The 18,452-nt window shown below is 40.0% G+C and overlaps 1 protein-coding gene across 1 annotated transcript in view; it reads left to right on the top strand.

Annotated features, from left to right (window-relative positions):
* Window positions 1-18,452, top strand: part of pcsk2 (proprotein convertase subtilisin/kexin type 2) — an 82,095-nt gene that overhangs the window by 42,136 nt on the left and 21,507 nt on the right. The window contains exons 6-7 of the mRNA XM_063056130.1: window positions 10,343-10,419; window positions 16,043-16,131. Coding sequence (XP_062912200.1) covers window positions 10,343-10,419; window positions 16,043-16,131 — 166 coding nt within the window. The remainder of the gene's footprint in view (window positions 1-10,342; window positions 10,420-16,042; window positions 16,132-18,452) is intronic.

Here is an 18,452-nt window from a genome sequence, read left to right as displayed (position 1 = left end):
CCTGCTGCATTCACCAGCAACTTTGATGTAGAAACATAGAAACATAGAAAATAGGTGCAGGAGTAGGCCATTTGGCCCTTCAAGCCTGCACCGCCATTCAGTATGATCATGGCTGATCATCCAACTCAGAACCCTGTACCAGCCTTCCCTCCATACCCGCTTATCCCTTTAGCCACAAGGGCCATATCTAACTCCCTCTTAAATATAGCCAATGAACTGGCCTCAATTGTTTCCTGTGGCAGAGAATTCCACAGATTCACCACTCTCTGTGTGAAGAAGTTTTTCCTAATCTCGGTCCTAAAAGGCTTCCCCTTTATCCTCAGACTGTGACCCCTCGTTCTGGACTTCCCCAACATCGGGAACAATCTTCCTGCATCTAGCCTGTCCAATCCCTTTAGGATTTTATACGTTTCAATCAGATCCCCCCTCAATCTTCTAAATTCCAACGAGTACAAGCCTAGTTCATCCAGTCTTTCTTCATATGAAAGTCCTGCCATCCCAGGAATCAATCTGGTGAACCTTCTTTGTACTCCCTCTATGGCAAGGATGCCTTTCCTCAGATTAGGGGACCAAAACTGCACACAATACTCCAGGTGTGGTCTCACCAAGGCCTTGTACAACTGCAGTAGTACCTCCCTGCTCCTGTACTCGAATCCTCTTGCTATGAAAGCCAGCATACCATTCGCCTTTTTCACCGCCTGCTGTACCTGCATGCCCGCAGGTTAGTGATGCGGTGGCTGCTCTTAACAGAAGGACTGAGTTTGATCGGCCGCTCTGACAGAGGGACATTTCAAAATTCTAAGATTTATGTGTTTGTTGGGCTGTATTTTATCTTGCTCTCCGTCAGTTTTCTTTCTTGTTGCTGATTGGTGGATTGGGGTCTATGTGGGCGATCTCTTGGTTTCTGTGTGTGTGAGAGAGGGGGTGGGGGGTTTGATACTATCGTGGCTGTTCTTTTTTGTGAAGGTGGGGTTGAGGTTTTGGATGATCTAGCTGCTGTTTCTGGGTAGGTGACCTTTTAGGTTCTTTTTTGCAAGGGAAGGGGTTGGGGGCTTTATGTTATTATGGCTGTTTTTTTTTGTGAGGGAAGGGGTTGGGGTTTTGGATAATCTGGCTGCCGTTTCTGGGTAGGCGACTTTTTAGGTTTTTTTGCTTTCAATGCCTCCTATGGTTTTTCTGTATTTCATGGCTATCTGGAGAAGACGAATATCTGAGTTGTATTGTACATGCATATTTTGACAATAAAATGAACCTTTGAACCTGTTACAACACCCATGATCATTCCTTCTTATTATGTCACAGAAGGAGGATATTCAGCCCATCGTGCCCATACTGGACCTTTGGGGTTGCAGGATGTATCAGTCTCTTTTTATTTTTAAGAAAGGCATGTTGCAGATGTATAAAACTTTAGAGGTGAGGCTGGTTTCAGTGATGTGCTGAGCCATGTCCACAACTCTCTGTAGTTCCTTGTGATCACAGATTTACGGTCAGAAGACGATTTGTGTAGAACACTGTGATGTGGTTAGCACACACCACTGTACAGTACCAGCAACCCAGGTTTAATTCCCGCTGCCCTCTGTAAGGAGTTTGTATATTCTCCATGTGACTGCATGGGTTTCCTCCGGGTGCTCCGGTTTCCTCCCGCAGTCCGGTTGGTAGGTTAATTGGTCATTGTAAATTGTCCTGTGATTAGGCTAGCGTTAAATCGGGAGATTGCTGGACCGCTCAAAGGGCCAGAAGGGTCTATTCTGCACTATATCTCAATAAATAAATAAACACAAAACATTACAACACTGTTAATTACAGCACAGGACAGGCTTTTTCGCTCACCATGTTGTGTCAACATTTAAAAAAAATTTTTTGTTTTGCCCATCCGTTAGTCTCGTGAGACCATGGATTTGCGCCTTGGAAGGTTTCCAGGGCGCAGGCCTGGGCAAGGTTGTATGGAAGACCGGCAGTTGCCCATGCTGCAAGTCTCCATGTGTGTTGCTTATATATATATATCCTACAGTACATTGTTTGGTCACCCCAACAAGGACAAAATGTTGAAAAGGAGAAGGACAATTAGGACCACCTTCAAAAAAAGTAAATATATCTGAATAGGTGAATGAGGAGTCATTTCCCTACAGTCTGCTGCAGGGAAACTCTTAGCCTCAAGGTCCTCATTGTCCACTTCATCGCATGTTCAAAGATCTGCTCTCCAATTCTCTCTCTAGGTATTTGCCCCTTAGAGCTACCTGGATGTAACTTGTTGGATAGATAAGGTGCAATCATAAAATTAGTTTAACTTGACTTTCAAAAGTTATTTGTTGTATTGTGTTTCTGAAGGATAAAGGCGAGTGGGATTGGAGTTAAAACCATGGCTAACAATGATTAATGGACAGAGAGAAAGAATAAATTAATTATATTTAGGTTGCTGTGATGCTTGCATCAGTGTGCCACACACATCAGTGTTAGAGCTTCTGCTATATTAATGATTGATGAAGATATTCATTATAATATATCAAGATCTGCTGATGTTGCAATGATAGGAATTAAATGAGCAAGGTAGAAGATTATATTTAGCAGGAAAGGAATGGGTAGATGTAGTATAACATGGGGAAGTATGAAACAAATCATTTTGATAGAAACTGAGGGAAAATTGAATATTTTATATGGTGGGGGTTTACTGGTACTCAGAAGGACCTGGATATCTTAGTTCATGAAATATAGAAAGTTAACCTTCAGTGATAGCAAAGAATAAAGAAGGCACGTGTTAGGTTTGTTTTTAATGCAAGTTTGAGAACAAAAGTAAGGAAGGAATACAGCATTTCTTCATGGCTTTAGCAAGACCACGACTGTAATACCACACTTAGTTGCACCCTCCACATCGATGGCAAGATATACTTGCCTTGAAAAAAGTACACAAATTCTCTAGATTGATTCCTAAGATTAAGGTTTCTCCTCAGGTAGAAGCATGGAAGTTCTGTTACAGTAAATTATTTTACATTGACCGTGTACTAGTACAATTATTTCCTAATTCTCATGACCTTGCTTCATTGACAATATAAACACATACCTTGTGAAACTAACAACAAGGAGAAGTGAGCGGATTTCTATTTTATTATCTTGACATGAATCAGATTGAAGTACAAGGCAAAGTGATAATTTGTACATGTTTTAGAGTTTCACTTTATAAATTGACAAAGTGTTAGGAAAATAAGGGCAGGTTGCACCAGGGATTGTTAAATGCATTCAGTGATTTTCCTACTAATTTGATCAGGGAGCTAAAACTCCTCCAGGCTCTGGTGGTGCAGCAGAAATAGCAGATTCATATGTTGCTCTTGTCACATTAAAATTCATATTACCCTGGACACAAAGCTGTTGTTGAAGAGAATTCTTAATCTGCTAACAGCTGAATCATATTGAATAAACCCAGGGGGACTGGCTGAGGAAGAGGGATAGAGCAATAGATTTTTTTGCATTTGACACTTGAACTTCTTCTGTTCAAGCAGTAAGTGAAGAGATAAAACGGATCCACCCAATGTCAGATGCTAAAAGTAAACTGATCTGCTGCATCTCATGATCACAGACAGACAAAGGAAATTCACTGCAGCTTCATTCCATGCAAAGAGACAGCTCCATTTCTTCAGCTTTGTAAAATTCATGGACTTGGAACATCTATCTGGCTTCACTCCCTAATATTTATTCTCTTGCATCCCCTGTCAAATGAAAACAAACTATCTGAAAAAATGCAGCTGAGCCAGCAACAATGATATTTTGGGCTGTGCTTCCACTAAATTCTGTGCTACAAATACATGCTTTTCACATGGCACCCCTAATGGCCCATTTATTAATTATAAATTTTCCTCCCAGGTTCTGGATTCCTCCCATAGGGCAATTGTTTCTCTATATCTCCCCTGCTGAATCTCAACCTCATTCAGGCACCTCAATTACCCTGAAATCTTCTGAAATCCAGCTAGAAAACAATTCTCATAATTTAAGCTTTAAAACCATGATCACATTCCGGTAACGTTTATTGGCCAGGCACCATGACCAATTTTGTTTTCTTGAGGTGAGATACCCCCAGTAAAATTTAGGAAGCTTCCTGACATTTGAATTCCAGCATCTTTAGATAATAACCATCAGTTCATTAGTCTATTCAAAAATTTTTCTTTTAACCAGTACATCTACATTGGGGCAGTTTATGTGATTAGACACCTATATCACTCCACATCTCCAAGGTTCCTAGTGTATCCACATTAAGTACACATTCTGGTTTGACATTCATAGAAATATCATGCAAGAACACAGTCTTTTCCTACTCATCATTGTACTAAAGACAGTCCAGTAAGAATAAAATGAAGAAAGACACATAAACTCAGTGGCCACTTTATTAAATACACCTGCTTGTTAATGCAAGTATTTCATGTGGCAGCAACTCATTGCATAAAAGTATGCAGACATGGCAAGAGGTTTAGTTGTTGCTCAGACTGAACATCAGAATTTGAAAGAAATGTGATCCAGGTGACTGACTGTGGAATGATTGTTGACACCAGACACGTAGTCTGAGTATTTCAGAAACTGCTGAATCTTCTGGGATTTTCATGCACAGCAGTCTATAGAGTTTACAGAGAATGGTGCAATAAACAAAAAAAAAACACCCAGTCAGCTGCAGCTGTGTGGGTGAAAATGCCTAGTTAATTACGTAAGTCAGAGGAGAATGGCCAGACTGGTTCAAGCGGACAGGAAGTGAACAATAACTAACTCAAACAATCTCGTTACAACAGTGGTGTGCAGAAGAGCATCTCTGAATGCACAACACATCAAACTTTGAAGTGGATGGGCTTTTGCTGCAGAAGACCACCAACATATACTCACTGACCACATTATTAGGTACAGGAGGTAGCTAATAAAGAGGCCACTGAGTGTATTTACAGAATACATTTTGCTACTTTGAAAAATTCCCAAGTGCTCTGTAGCCAATTGATTACTTTATTCCTGATAAAAAGGGGAGATGGGTGGGAGGATCAGGGAACCAGGCAGCACAGGATATCCAGATTTTCTTGGTGGGGTTCAAAGATGTACTTTTTCTCTGCCACAAAGAAATTAAATAGGCCACTGTTTCAGCCCCAGTATTTAACTGACCTCAAGGGACAACTTAGAAAATGAACTATTTTTCTCAAGCAGCACTACCATTTAGAGGCTTAGGAAATCCATGGTGGACAGCATTATGATACCAGCATGAAGCTTTCCAAACAGCTGAAACATCTCTGTGATGCTTAAAAGCTGGTGGCCTGCTATCACATAATTTAGACTGATGTACATTCACTTAATGTGCTTCATTATTCCAATAGTCAGAATGTTTTAGAGATGGTTAATTTAAAATTTCAGTTTGTTTATTCATCCAAGAATATCGTTTTTGCAATTTGTTAATGAGCCCTGGATGAGCCAAGAGATTCTGCTGAGGGCTAGATTTATGGTGTTCAGGACTGGTAATACGGGAATATAATAGAGGTCTGAATATGACCTCTGGAAAGCCATCTTACATGCAAAGTGGCAACTCCAGTCAAAACCTTAATCGCAGAATGATGCTTGACAGCTGTAGCTTGATGTCCGCAAGTTCCTAGAAAGCAAAACCAAGCAACATAAATGACAAACAAGAGAAAATCGTCAGATTCTGGAAATCCAAGCAACGCGCACAAGACCTTGGAGGAACTCAGCAGGCCAGGCAGCATCTATGGAAAAGAGTTTAGTCGATGTTTCGGGTCAAGACCATTTCATCAAGGTTTCAATCCCTGGTGAGCTCAATGCCTTTTGTGCTTGTTTGGACTAAAAGAACATGTAAGCACCTTTATGAACATCCAGAACTCCTGACGACCCTGTGATTTCAGTCTCCGAGGCTGACACGAGAGTACTCTTTGAGAGGCTGAATCTGTGGAAAGCATCTGGCCCAGATGAGTAATTTTCTGAGTTCTGAAGACCTGTGCTAATCAACTGGCTGGAGTGTCTAGGGATAACTTCAACCTCTCACTTCAGCGGTTTGAGGTACCTTCCTTCTCAAACAGACTTCAATCATGCCACTGTCCAAGAAGGCCGTGGTAACCTTCCTCAATGACCATCGTCCAATAGCACTTACGTTCATTGTGATGAACTGCTTTGAGAGACTGGTCATGATGCATATCAACTCCTGGCTGAGGAATGACCTGCATCCACTCCAATTTACCTACCGTCACAACGGGTAGACAGCAGATGCCATTTCAATGATCCTCACTTAGCGCTGGAACACTAGGACAATGAAGATGCATTCATCAGGATGCTCATCACTGACTACAGCTCGGCATTCAACACAATAATCCTCTCAAAACTAATCTGGTAGAATGATGCCACAACAACAACCTTTCACTCAATATCATAGAAACAGTGAAACCTACAGCAAAATACAGGCCCTTCAGCCCACAAAGCTGTGCTGAACATGTCCTTACCTTAGAACTACCTGGGCTTACACATAGCCTTCTGTTTTTCGAAACTCCATGTATCTATCCAGGAGCCTCTTAAAAGACTATATTGTTTCCGCCTCCACCGCCGCTGCCAGCAGCCTTTTCCATGCACTCACCACTCTCTGCATAAAAAAAAGCTTACCCCTGGCATCTCCTCTGTACCTGCTTCCAAGCACCTTAAAACTATGCCCTCTCGTACTAGCCATTTCAGCCCTGGGAAAAAGCCTCTGACTATCCACACGATCAATGCCTCTCATTATCTTGTACACTTCTATCAGGTCATCTCTCATCCTCCGTCGCTCAAAGGAGAAAAGGCCAAATTCACTCAATCTATTCTCATAAGTCATGCTCCCCAATCCAGGCAACATCCTTGTAAATCTCCACTGCACCCTTTCTATGGTTTCCACATCCTTCTTGTAGTGAGGCGACCAGAACTGAGCACAGTACTCCAAGTGGGGTCTGACCAGGGTGCTATATAGCTGCAACATTACCTCTTGGCTCTTAATCCCATGATTGATGAAGGCCAATGCATCGTATGCCCTGTATTCAGCAAAACTAAAGACTACAGGAGGAAGAAGTCAGAGGTCCAGGAGCCAGTTCTCATTGGAGGATTGGTAGTGGAAATTCCTTGGCATCAACATATCAAGGGGCCTGTCCTTGGACTAGCATGTAAGTGCCATCACAAAGAAGACATGGCAGCACCTTTACATTCTTTGAGGTTTGAGTAGATTTGGCATATCATCTAAAATTTTGACAAACTTCTGACAAACAACCTGACTGGTTGTATCGCAGCCTGGTATGGAAGCACCTGTGACCAGGAACAGAAAAGTCTACGGAAATTGGTGGCTACATCACAGGCAAAGCCCTCCCCACCAGTGAGCATATTCATGAGGAGCGCTGCCACAAAAAATTAGCAGCCATCATCAACGACCCCCCAGCACCCAGGCCACCCTCTCATCCCCCTATTTCCAACATTCGGAAGGAGGTACAGGAGCCTTAGGTCCCACACCACCAGGATGAGGAACAATTATTGCCCTACAATCATCAGGCTCCTAAGCTAGCAGGGATAATTTCATTCAGCTCAGCTCTGAACTGATTCCATGATGTACAGATTCCCTTTCCAGGAATCTACAACTCATATTCTGAGTATTATTTATTTTGTTTTTATTTGCACTATTTGTCTTCTTTGACATATTGGCTGTTTGTCAGTCTTTATGTATAATTTATCATAAATTCCATTGTATTTCTTTATTTCCCTGTAAATATTTGCAAGAAAAAGAAGACAGTATATGGTGACATATAAGAACTTCGATAATAAATTTACTTTGACTTTGAGTTTGTTTTGCAGAACTTTGGATTGTCAATCAGCATTTATTTGCACAATGAACTAAAAGTTCAGCATGTTATACATTATAATTAAGATTTAGTGGCAGTCATGATGCTATGAAGTGTATATGTTCAACCAAGCTATGCATATGAATGATTTAACTTTTATATCAGTAATGAATTACTTTGTGCAAGGCTGTGAAGTGAACATTCTTGTGACTCACTATTAATGCAAAATGTGTGTTTTAAAATGTTCTCTGAAGAGTTTCTTTTCTCAAGAGATTCAAATGCATTCTTTGGCCAGATCCCATTTTTAAACAATTCCTTTTAAAAGCCAGCTGATAAAAGATTATTTGTGTTATTCATGGGCTTTCTGTTGAGATTGATATTATGACTTCAACATGTATGCTACGGAAACATCAAAAATTGAGTTATTCGTGACCCCTTTGACTGAAGAGAGAATAATTAATTAATCCACCTTTGTTGTGGAAATGTTTATATGAATATAGTATTTACTAAAATATATCTAATTTCTGCATACTTTACAGTTGTTAAAAGGTAAAATTAATGAAAGATGAAAATATTACAGACTATCAACACTATTTACCCACACTTTAATTTCATTTTATGGTTGTTCTGCAACTGTAAAACACAAATTACATAAAAACTATTTCTGTTTCTTCTTGAGCTTATTACTGAAGTTGAAGACTGCAAGTGCTGAAAATCTAAAATGAAAATAGAAAATATTACTTTGAAATCTATATATTTGAATAAACTTAGGGTTATCCGCCCCAATATGGTTAAGTGCCAAATTTTCTTCAGTAACTATTTCTGTGAAGCTTATGGATGATTTACAATATTAAAATTGCTATATATTTTTTCATTATTGTTGGAAAATCGTTTTTTGATGAAAATACCCAGGAAGTCAGAAAGCACTAAAGGAAAGAGAACTCAAATGAAGTCATTGGCTTACCAGATTCGTATCTCAGTTGCTGGATATATTGGATGGGGGTGTCCAGGGACTCACTTCGTGAGGTCTACATGGAGCTAAGGCCTTGTGTGACTTGATCTGGACAAGCTGGTGAGCCAGAACAAGTGCTGCCCTTGGAAAAGCTTTGAAATCTGTGATACTTGGCCACACCTATCAGTTTTGCAGGCTGCCAAAGTTGTCAAAGACTTGTATGCTCTTAATGTGCTTGAATAAGCTCTGTTGCAAATTAAAATTAAAAATTCTTTAAAAATAACTTGCTTTAACATTTTAAATAATTAAAGCTATTAAAGAAAACAAATAGCCTAAAATCATTTAACTTACTTTGTTCCAAACATCCTATTTCCATTTAAGAGAGTGAGCTTGTAGATAAAACCACCAGACACAGGGTTGGTGGACAGATTCTTTATCTTGAATCAGGGACTCTAACAAATTCACATCTACAGTTGGACTCCATTTGGAGTGCAGCAGTGGAAGTCAGATGGAAAATTGCCAGAGAGCAAGATTGAGAATTCCAGATTCACTTAGGGCTTCTCAACCAGCTGGCCGTTAATGAAGGTTTCAAAAGGAACTTCAGCCCAGTGATTCAAGTCCATGGCCTGACATCCAAACATTAACTTTAAAAGAGTAAAGCTTTGCCTTCGGTCACTTGTGTTAAATGTGCATGTAAAGAAGTGGATTTTATTGTACTCCTGAAATCCTCCTACTGTACAATATAAATTGCACTCGCCAAATCCCGACGAGAGCAGTTTTGACAAGGGGAGGGTCCAGCAGTGCACTAAGTGGAGATTGACATTGGGTCGGCACACCCAAAACAAGGAAAGCTGGATGGAGAGAGAGAGCAGAAAACAAAAAAATAAATGGGCACGCAAAGCGCACGCACGTAACACTGCCTCTCTATCTCTCTTTGCCTTTAAGATGCTCCTTAAAACCTGGTTACTTGAATGAGGATTCAGTTTCCAGCTCTAATACCTCCTGATATTGACTCGAATTTGGGATAATTTCACTACTGTAAAGTGATTAAATCCTGCTGTTTCCACCTATGTACATCTTCCAGCAATAATGTTGCTCTTCATTTGCTCAAAGGCAATTACCTTAAATTGACATTGAAGTTGACTGTTTAGTAGCAAAGGATAATGAACATTATTACAAGATAAAATGAAATTAATTTTACTTCTACAGTAGTGAACCTAAGATCAGACTGACTGTCCTTTTCCTTCATTCATTGGCTTTCTCAACAGTACAGTAAAGATTAAATACCTGACAATGGTTTTTCCAACAGAATCTAGCAGCTGTTTCAAATTCCATTTTGTTTTTCTATACTCATTTTCTTTCTGGAAGACTGTAACGTCTGCTGAATCAAAATGTACTTTTGTCTCTGCAAATTAAATTTATTGTAATCCTATGCAAATTTATTTCCTATCTGTGGTGGTGGGGGGGGGGGGGCACTTACGCAAAGACCTTTTACCAGCCTGACTTAAAAAGGTCAAATTAGCTAAATATTTAAAGTATTTCATCCTTTTAAGTTTACATTGCTTCTCTTTTACAGAATGCAGATGCTAGCTATGACTTCAGCAGCAATGATCCCTATCCATACCCTCGCTATACAAAGGATTGGTTTAACAGGTAATGTAAAGACAACCTGCTCATTCCTGCTGATGCCAGGAAACCATTAATGCATCATTGTACGATGGAGATTATACTTTATTACTGAACATGATAGAAAGCTCAGTGGTGATCAATAACAGTGAAGAGCAGTATCTGTCTAGCTTTTGTTTATCATTGATTTTTTTAAAACACTCATTTGAACGTACTTGGTAAAATAGTTTATTATCCATTTAAGATAGCATTTCTTTGTAAGAGCGCAAGGCAATATTTTGTTCATGTTTCTTACACTCAAAATTCTTCAGTCAGTTTTGGATTAATTATCTTGTAAACCTTGTTAAATTTTCTCCCATCAATTTATAAAATAAGTGAAATCTCTTTTTACTGGGCATCTCTGAAAATGTTGCTCGTTAACCCCTCACTGACAGCCACTGCACTCTGCAGCAAGGAAACCACTTTTCTCAGGCTCTGTACAGCTTGGGTGTATACGACTTTGGTCCCGCCAAACCTGGGAGATTGGTATGTCTCGCCCACCCAAACCCCAGTTTGTGTGAATGCTGTGTGATTTACTGCTCCCTGTAATCACCCATCAGTGAGGAATAACAGAACGCACACTGCATACAATTATAGAGAAAGTACATTTATGAATGTTAACAACCAAAGTGTCATTAAAGAAATGAAAGAAAAAAACAAAAAGTGCCCATTGTAATTAAACAGTCAAATGTGCACATAAGTTGGAGTTCATCTTGAAGTAACTCATGTGCTGGACCCTCAGTCTGTGTGAAGGCATCCAAATGTCACTGGAAATCCATCTCAAACAAATGGGCTCTCCCATAGGAGTATTGGTCCTTCCTCCTTGAAGCCATTCATCTGCACAAAGCACCTTACGCAACAGGGACAGCATCCTCAGCCATCTTCCCTCCTGTGTTCCCCCAGCTCCCGCCAAAAACACCTCAACCCACACCAGTGTCCATCACAAAACCCTTTGCACCCAGCGTTCTCTAGAACCTTCTCCCAATTCCACCCTCCTGATTGGATGACACACACATTCCTCAGCACCCTTTGTCTTTAATGGTAGCCAGCAGAACACACTGCTTCTGCAGAAGAACCATTACATGAAATAACATGAAATTCCAGGTGAGGTGACACTTCACCTGTGTTCCAGGTGAGGCGACACTTCACCTGTGAGTCGGCTGGGGTGATATGTCAATCTCCACTCAGCACGCTGTGGTGTCTAGTGCTCCTGATGCAGCCTTCTATATATTGGCCAGACCCGACGCAGACTGGGAGATTGTTTCGCTGAACACCTACGCTCTGTCGGCCAGAGAAAGCAGGATCTCCCAGTGGCCACACGTTTTTATTCCAGGTCCCATTCCGATTCTGATATGTCTATCCACGGCCTCCTCTACTGTAAAGATGAAGCCACACTCAGGTTAGAGGAACACCACCTTATATTCCGTCTCGGTAGCCTCCAACCTGATGGCATGAACATTGACTTCTCAAACTTACGCTAATGTTCCACCTTCATCTCATACCCCATCCGTTATTTATTTATATACATACATTCTTTTTCTCTCTCTCCTTTTTCTCCCTCTGTCCCTCTCACTATGCCCCTTGCCCGTTCTCTGGGCTTCCCCCCTCCCCCTTTTCTTTCTCCCTACGCCTCCTGTCCCATGATCCTCTCATATTCCTTTTGCTAATCAACTGTCCAGCTCTTGGCTCCATCCCTCCCCCTCCTGTCTTCTCCTATCATTTCGGATCTCCTCCTCCCCCTCCCACTTTCTAATCTCTTACTAGCTCTTCTTTCATTTAGTCCTGACGAAGGGTCTCGGCCTGAAACGTCGACTATACCTCTTCCTAGAGATGCTGCCTGGCCTGCTGTGTTCACCAGCAACTTTTATGTGTGTTGCATGAAATAACCTGCAACATTAGCAGTAAAACCTTTACCAGGGCATTGCCCAAAAGGAAACAAATTGCACAGATTTAAGGCAGTAGCAACAAAGATAATGCTGACTAAACAGCAATCACAAGCCAGCAAAAATGATATTGTGTGAAGAGATTTGATACAATCAAGTAGTTTATAGATACCATTCAATATTTTTCACCAGAGTTGCAATTCTTTTTAAAACACTGTTGGAATTGAATAGTTTGTTGAGCACCTTTGTTCCATCCTCAAAAAGCAGAATTTCCTAGTGGACTAAGTTAGAGGAGCAACACCTCATATTCCATCTGGGTAGCCTCCAAACTGATGGCATGAATATTGATTTCTCCTTCTGGTAAAAATAAATCCCTTCCATTTCCCCTTTTCTGTTCCCCATTCTGATCTCTTACATCTTCTTCCCACCTGTCAATCACCTCTCCCTGGTGCTCCTCCTCCTTCCCTTCCTCCTATGGTCCACTCTCATATCCTATCATGTTCACTCTTCACCAGCTCTTTACCTTTTCTACCTGTTACAAGGATGTTGCCTGGATTGGGGAGCACGTCTTATGAAAACAGGTTGAGTGAACTCGGCCTTTTCTCCTTGGAGCAACGGAGGATGAGAGGTGACCTGATAGAAGTGTATAAGATGATGAGAAGCATTGATCATGTGGATAGGCAGAGGCTTTTTCCCAAGGCTGAAATGGCTGCCACAAGAGGGCACAGGTTTAAGGTGCTTGGGAGTAAGTACAAAGGAAATATCAAGGTAAGCTTTTTATGCAGAGAGTGGTGAGTGCGTGGAATGGGCTGCCGGCAACGGTGGTGGAGGCGGATACAATAGGGTCTTTTAAGAGACTCCTGGATAGGTATATGGAGCTTAGAAAAATAGCGGGCTATGGGTAAGCCTAGTAATTTCTAAGGTAGCGACATGTTCAGCACAACTTTGTGGGCCGAAGAGCCTGTATTGTGCTGTAGGTTTTCTATTATTCTATGTTTCTATCACCTCCCAACTTTTTATCCCACCCCTACCCACCTGTCTTCACCTATCACCTTCTAGCTTGCACTCCTTCCCCTCCCCGCACCTTCTTATTCTGGCTTCTACGTCCTTCCTTTACAGTCCTGATGAAGGGTCTTCGCCTGAAACATTGCCTATTTATTCATTTCCATTGATGCTGCCTGACCTTCTGAGTTCCTCCAGCATTCTGTATGTGCTGTTTTGAATTTCCAACATCTGTAAAATCTCTTATGTTTAGGTATGGTCAAACGTTTGAGTTTTGTTCAGACCAAACATTGGAATGGGGGCGAAATGTGATCTAAGTGACTTCCCTGTAGAATAATTGTTGATGCCGGATGGAGTGGTTTGATTATTTCAGAAACACTGATCTCCTGGGGTTTTCATGCACAACAGTCTCAAGAATTCACAGATCATTGAGTGAAAAAGAAAAAAAAATCCAGCAAGTGGCAGTTCACTGGTTGAAAACACATTGTTAATGGGAGAGGTTAGGGGAATGGTCAGGCTGATTCAAGGTGATGGTAACTCAAATAACCATGTGTTACAACAGTGGTGTGCAGAAGAGCTTCTCTGAACATACAGCGTGTTGAACCTTGAAGTGGATGGCCTACAGCAGCAGAAGACCACACCAGGTTCTATTCTTGTAGCCACTTTATTAAGTACACTGAGTGCAAGTTCACATCGTCTGTTTTCATTCTACGAATGAAAATGTAACACTTCACGTTCCTTGGTGTTACGTTTCATTTGTCCTTTGCTCTTTATTTCCTTTAAGTACTTCACAACCTTCCTCATATTTCACTGTGTTTCCACGTTTTGTACCTTCTGCACATTTAATTATTGTGCCTGTATACCCATGATCAAATTAGTAAAATATAGCTTGGCGCTGACCACTGGAAATTTCACTATATATTCCCCTCCCGTACTCTCCCCTTAAAGACACTGTAATGTGCTAACAAGCTGCCACCCACCATGTGCTGTGTTTCTCTGCTTGATTTAATCACCTAACTATTTGAACATACATGGAACTCTAATCTCTTCTCACTCCCCCAAACCCCCTTCACCATCATGGGGGCTGTACCTAGACTGTTGTTGCAACATCTCCGTCTTTGGGTCCTGGCAATCTTTGATATCAATGTACCCAGGTCAGATCCATTTCCCTTCTTTTTGAAATTGGACTTCCTTCAGTTGAGTATTTTAACCAATAAGTAGACTGTATCCTTTTCCGTAGCCATTTAATCTCTGTTTTCTAGATATTCCTCCACTAATCCTTCATTTAACCTCGCTTATCTCTCTGAACCAAATCCACCATCGCAGAGCAAGGTGCTACCATATGTACCTTAATGGGCTGTAGATACTGATCAAGAGCATTCTCCTAAGCAAATTTCACAAAATCCTCCTTTGCCCCTCATGATATTGCTATTTATGGACAGCTTAAAACCCTGATTTCTACCACTATATGGTTCCGCACATCTCAGCAACTTCTTTACAATTTTATTCTTCCATGTCCTGCAAGGAGGAGTGAACCTTCTTTTGGGGATATTGATCTGTTGACATGCAATACATCAGGGAATATATCCTTCTATCAATGAAAGACCACACCAACTGCCCATACAACCATTGTGCAAATACAAAAAAAGGAGAAATAATAATAATAATAATAATAATAATAACAATAATAAATAAGCAATAAATATCGAGAACGAGATGAAGAGTCTTTGAAAGTGAATGTATAGGTTGTGGGAATGTTTCAGTGATGGTGCAAGTGAAGTTATCCCCTTTGGTTCAAGGGCCTGATGGTTGAGGGGTAATAACTGTTCCTGAACCTGGTGATTCCTGAGGCACCTGTACCTTCTTCCTGACAGCAGCAGTGAGAAGGAAGAATGGCCTGGGTGCTGGGAGTTCCTGATGATGCATGCCATTTTCCTGAAACAATGCTGCATTTAGATGAGCCCAATGGTGGGGAGAGCTTTACCCATGATGGACTGGGCCATATACACTACTTCCTACTATCTGTACAACACTACTCAGGTGTTGTATTACTGCCTAACTGTCCAATGGTTTTATTTATAATACATGGTTGGCATATAATGGGAGAACATACAGATATGTAACATACTAGCACATATTCATTGAGCAATGTTTAGTTCATAACTGATCTATTGGTATTAATCAACAGTTTACTTACAGTGAGGGACCACTCATCTCAAACATAACCTAGCTTAAATGTTATACATCTGGGCACAATTGTTTTCTTCTTTACAATCTGATAAATTATAATGTACATTTCTTTGGTAATAATTAAGGCAGTTAGAGCTTTAATTATACTTTCTCATATTATGACCAGGGGTGGATTTGGGGATTCATAAGGCCAATGGTAACTTGCCTGTCTTCTATTTCTGGAGTTAAAATCCTGAATGAATAACAAATCCTATTTTGGGTACCAATGCTTTCAACATAATTGAGTAAAAGAGAAGCAAAAAGAGATGGACATGTGATCCACTGTTGATGAGCAATGTACTCAGGAGTGACGTCGTATTCTGAGACTGAAATTAAATTTGTTGATTCTTAACTTAAAGGAAGAGAATTGTTGATTTTTAAAAATCTGCTGAACAAAAGGTGCCAGTGCCATGTTTGTAAAGTAACTATTTTTAAAAGCAGAAAACAAACAAAGGAGGATCAATTTTGATTTGTGATTTTGGACTCTTCCTGTGCAGCCATGGGACAAGATGTGCTGGAGAAGTATCAGCTGCCGCCAATAACAATATATGTGGTGTTGGGGTGGCTTACTCCTCAAGAGTGGCAGGTATGGCATATTTTAAAAAATAGGTTGAAGTCCTGCAATAGGGATTAAATAGAGGAACAGCAGTTTTACAATCAAACTGCTGATTTTATGTCTGAACAAAATGTGACATTGAGTAATCATGAGTTACATTTTTAGCAAGGTATACTTTCCTACTGTCTGAATGTTGGTAATATTTTTATCTGAATACATTTGTGTATTCAAAAAAATTAAGCTGTTGCTATAATATTTTACAAATTTCATTTTGAATGTAGTTTTCTATGATTTAATGTTACTCTGAACTAAAATGCAAACTATTAGTATATTCAATAAAAATCTACAAAGATAGGACTCCAACTGTCCGTTCAGGCCTCCTGAGTTGCTGTGAAATTAGATTCGAGCAATTCTATGTGGATAATATGACACAATTGGAGACTTCTTTGAATGCTGGAGTCGCAGGGATAGTAATTGTTTTGTTTGTACAGTGTAATTTTGCTTTGTCTGGTTTAAAAAAAGTCCTGTCATTAATGTACCACATGGTATGCTGGAAAAAGTAACCCACTCACAGAAGTAGTACCACAGTGTATGACTTGCTCTTTATTTGCTATTTTCATTTCCTTAGTATTTTCTGCGTTATTATGTTGTATCTGCTCAGTGGGCAAATATTGCACTATGTCTAGTAGGTAATAGATAATGACTTCTAACTGGAACACAGATGGTAATCTGTGGTCATCTTTATCCCTCATTAGATACAAACTTCACTAGAAATTAAAGCCGTTATATGCAATTTCAATACATTTCTTACTTAGCACAAATTTTAACCTACATCAAAGTGCAGTACCATACTGTGAACAAGGAACTATAGAAATGTTATAAAAAGCCTAAAGGACATTAGTGAATGATATGGGGATTAAAGGTGACAGCAGTCGCACTAATGAGGTTGAATCTCTACTCTCGATCAGGAACAAAAACAAATATATAGACTGCAATCTCCATATTGCATGAAAAATAAATGAAAATTATAAAACCGTATGATTCCCAAAATATCTGTCTTTGTTCCTGGCACAAAATAGTAGTCTTGAATTATAAATCATACAACCACCCTTGTCATCACAATGCATGCTGCATGGAAGACTGACCTTCTGCTGCAAATACATCAAACAGAATTGGGATGTTTCATCTTCTGCATTTCGTTTGTTGTCTCTGTTATGTCACATAATATCAGTGGGAATATTTTTAATCATTGATTGTCTGTATAAAATTATGAGGCTAAACTAATAGCTCGCTCCGTTGTTGGTGTTAAAGATTGTTCATGTGGGTTAGTTAGCCCTAAAAGTTATTTAGCTCCCAGTTAGGAGATTTTCAAGTCAGAGATGTCTAATGGTGTGATACAGTTGCTGGGACAGAGAATTGCAACAGTTAAGCTACTGCCAATACTATTTAATCTCAGAACTAAATAATATTGAATTTATTCACTAATGATAAAATTGCTATCGAGTGGAAAACAATGGCAAATAATGTAATACACAATTCACCTTAATCAGGCAACAAAACAGGATTAATCAAGTTCTGATGCTGAATGACCAATTTTTATCCCTATCATTTTGTTTTATTTCAGCTTTCCTGCATATGCAGTTTTATTTTTCACTTTTCAAACACCAATCAATTTTCCTTCTAAGCATACAGTTTATCTGGTGTTCTATATAAACTGTGTACGTCACTCTATTTAGGAATACTGAATGTGGATAATGGATACAGGAGTAAGATAAATATTTCCTTAATCCATCATTCATTGAAATCGTTAACTTTGACCTCAGAAAGTTCTCATCTACAAGCTACTGTAATGCCGAATTCAAATTTGCCATCTGCCCATTGAAGCAAGTATTCTTGACCTGAAGCATCATGTCTGTTTCTCTCTCAATATGTTGCCTGAGTGTTTGCAACATTGCTTTTGCTTCAAGTTTCTCCTCATCTCTGTTGTATGTGATTGACAGTGTATTCTATAACAATGAGCCAAAATCAGCAGTTACTCCTGAAAATCTGCGCGTTTTCAGTATTGGAAGATAGAGCTTTCTGTCCCAGCAGAATCAGTTCTTGTGATAGGGCATGCCCCCTCCCCCCACTACCAGACATCCAGACAGTATTATCATAAATTACAGGAGTGTGACTAATCACCCAACTGTCTGCTGTGCTTTCTTGGGTTTACAACTAAGGAGAGGAGATGAGAACCATTAGAAACTCAATCAACTTGATTACCAACCTGGCAGAAATTGGTACTGGTGTCCTCTGCCACCTCCACATGATTGGGGTTTAAAAATTATTATTTTGCTCTGTTAAGCAGGATA

This window comes from Mobula hypostoma, chromosome 8, assembly GCF_963921235.1.
Source record: "Mobula hypostoma chromosome 8, sMobHyp1.1, whole genome shotgun sequence".
Taxonomy (NCBI): domain Eukaryota; kingdom Metazoa; phylum Chordata; class Chondrichthyes; order Myliobatiformes; family Myliobatidae; genus Mobula; species Mobula hypostoma.
This window is presented reverse-complemented; position numbering and strand designations above follow the sequence as displayed.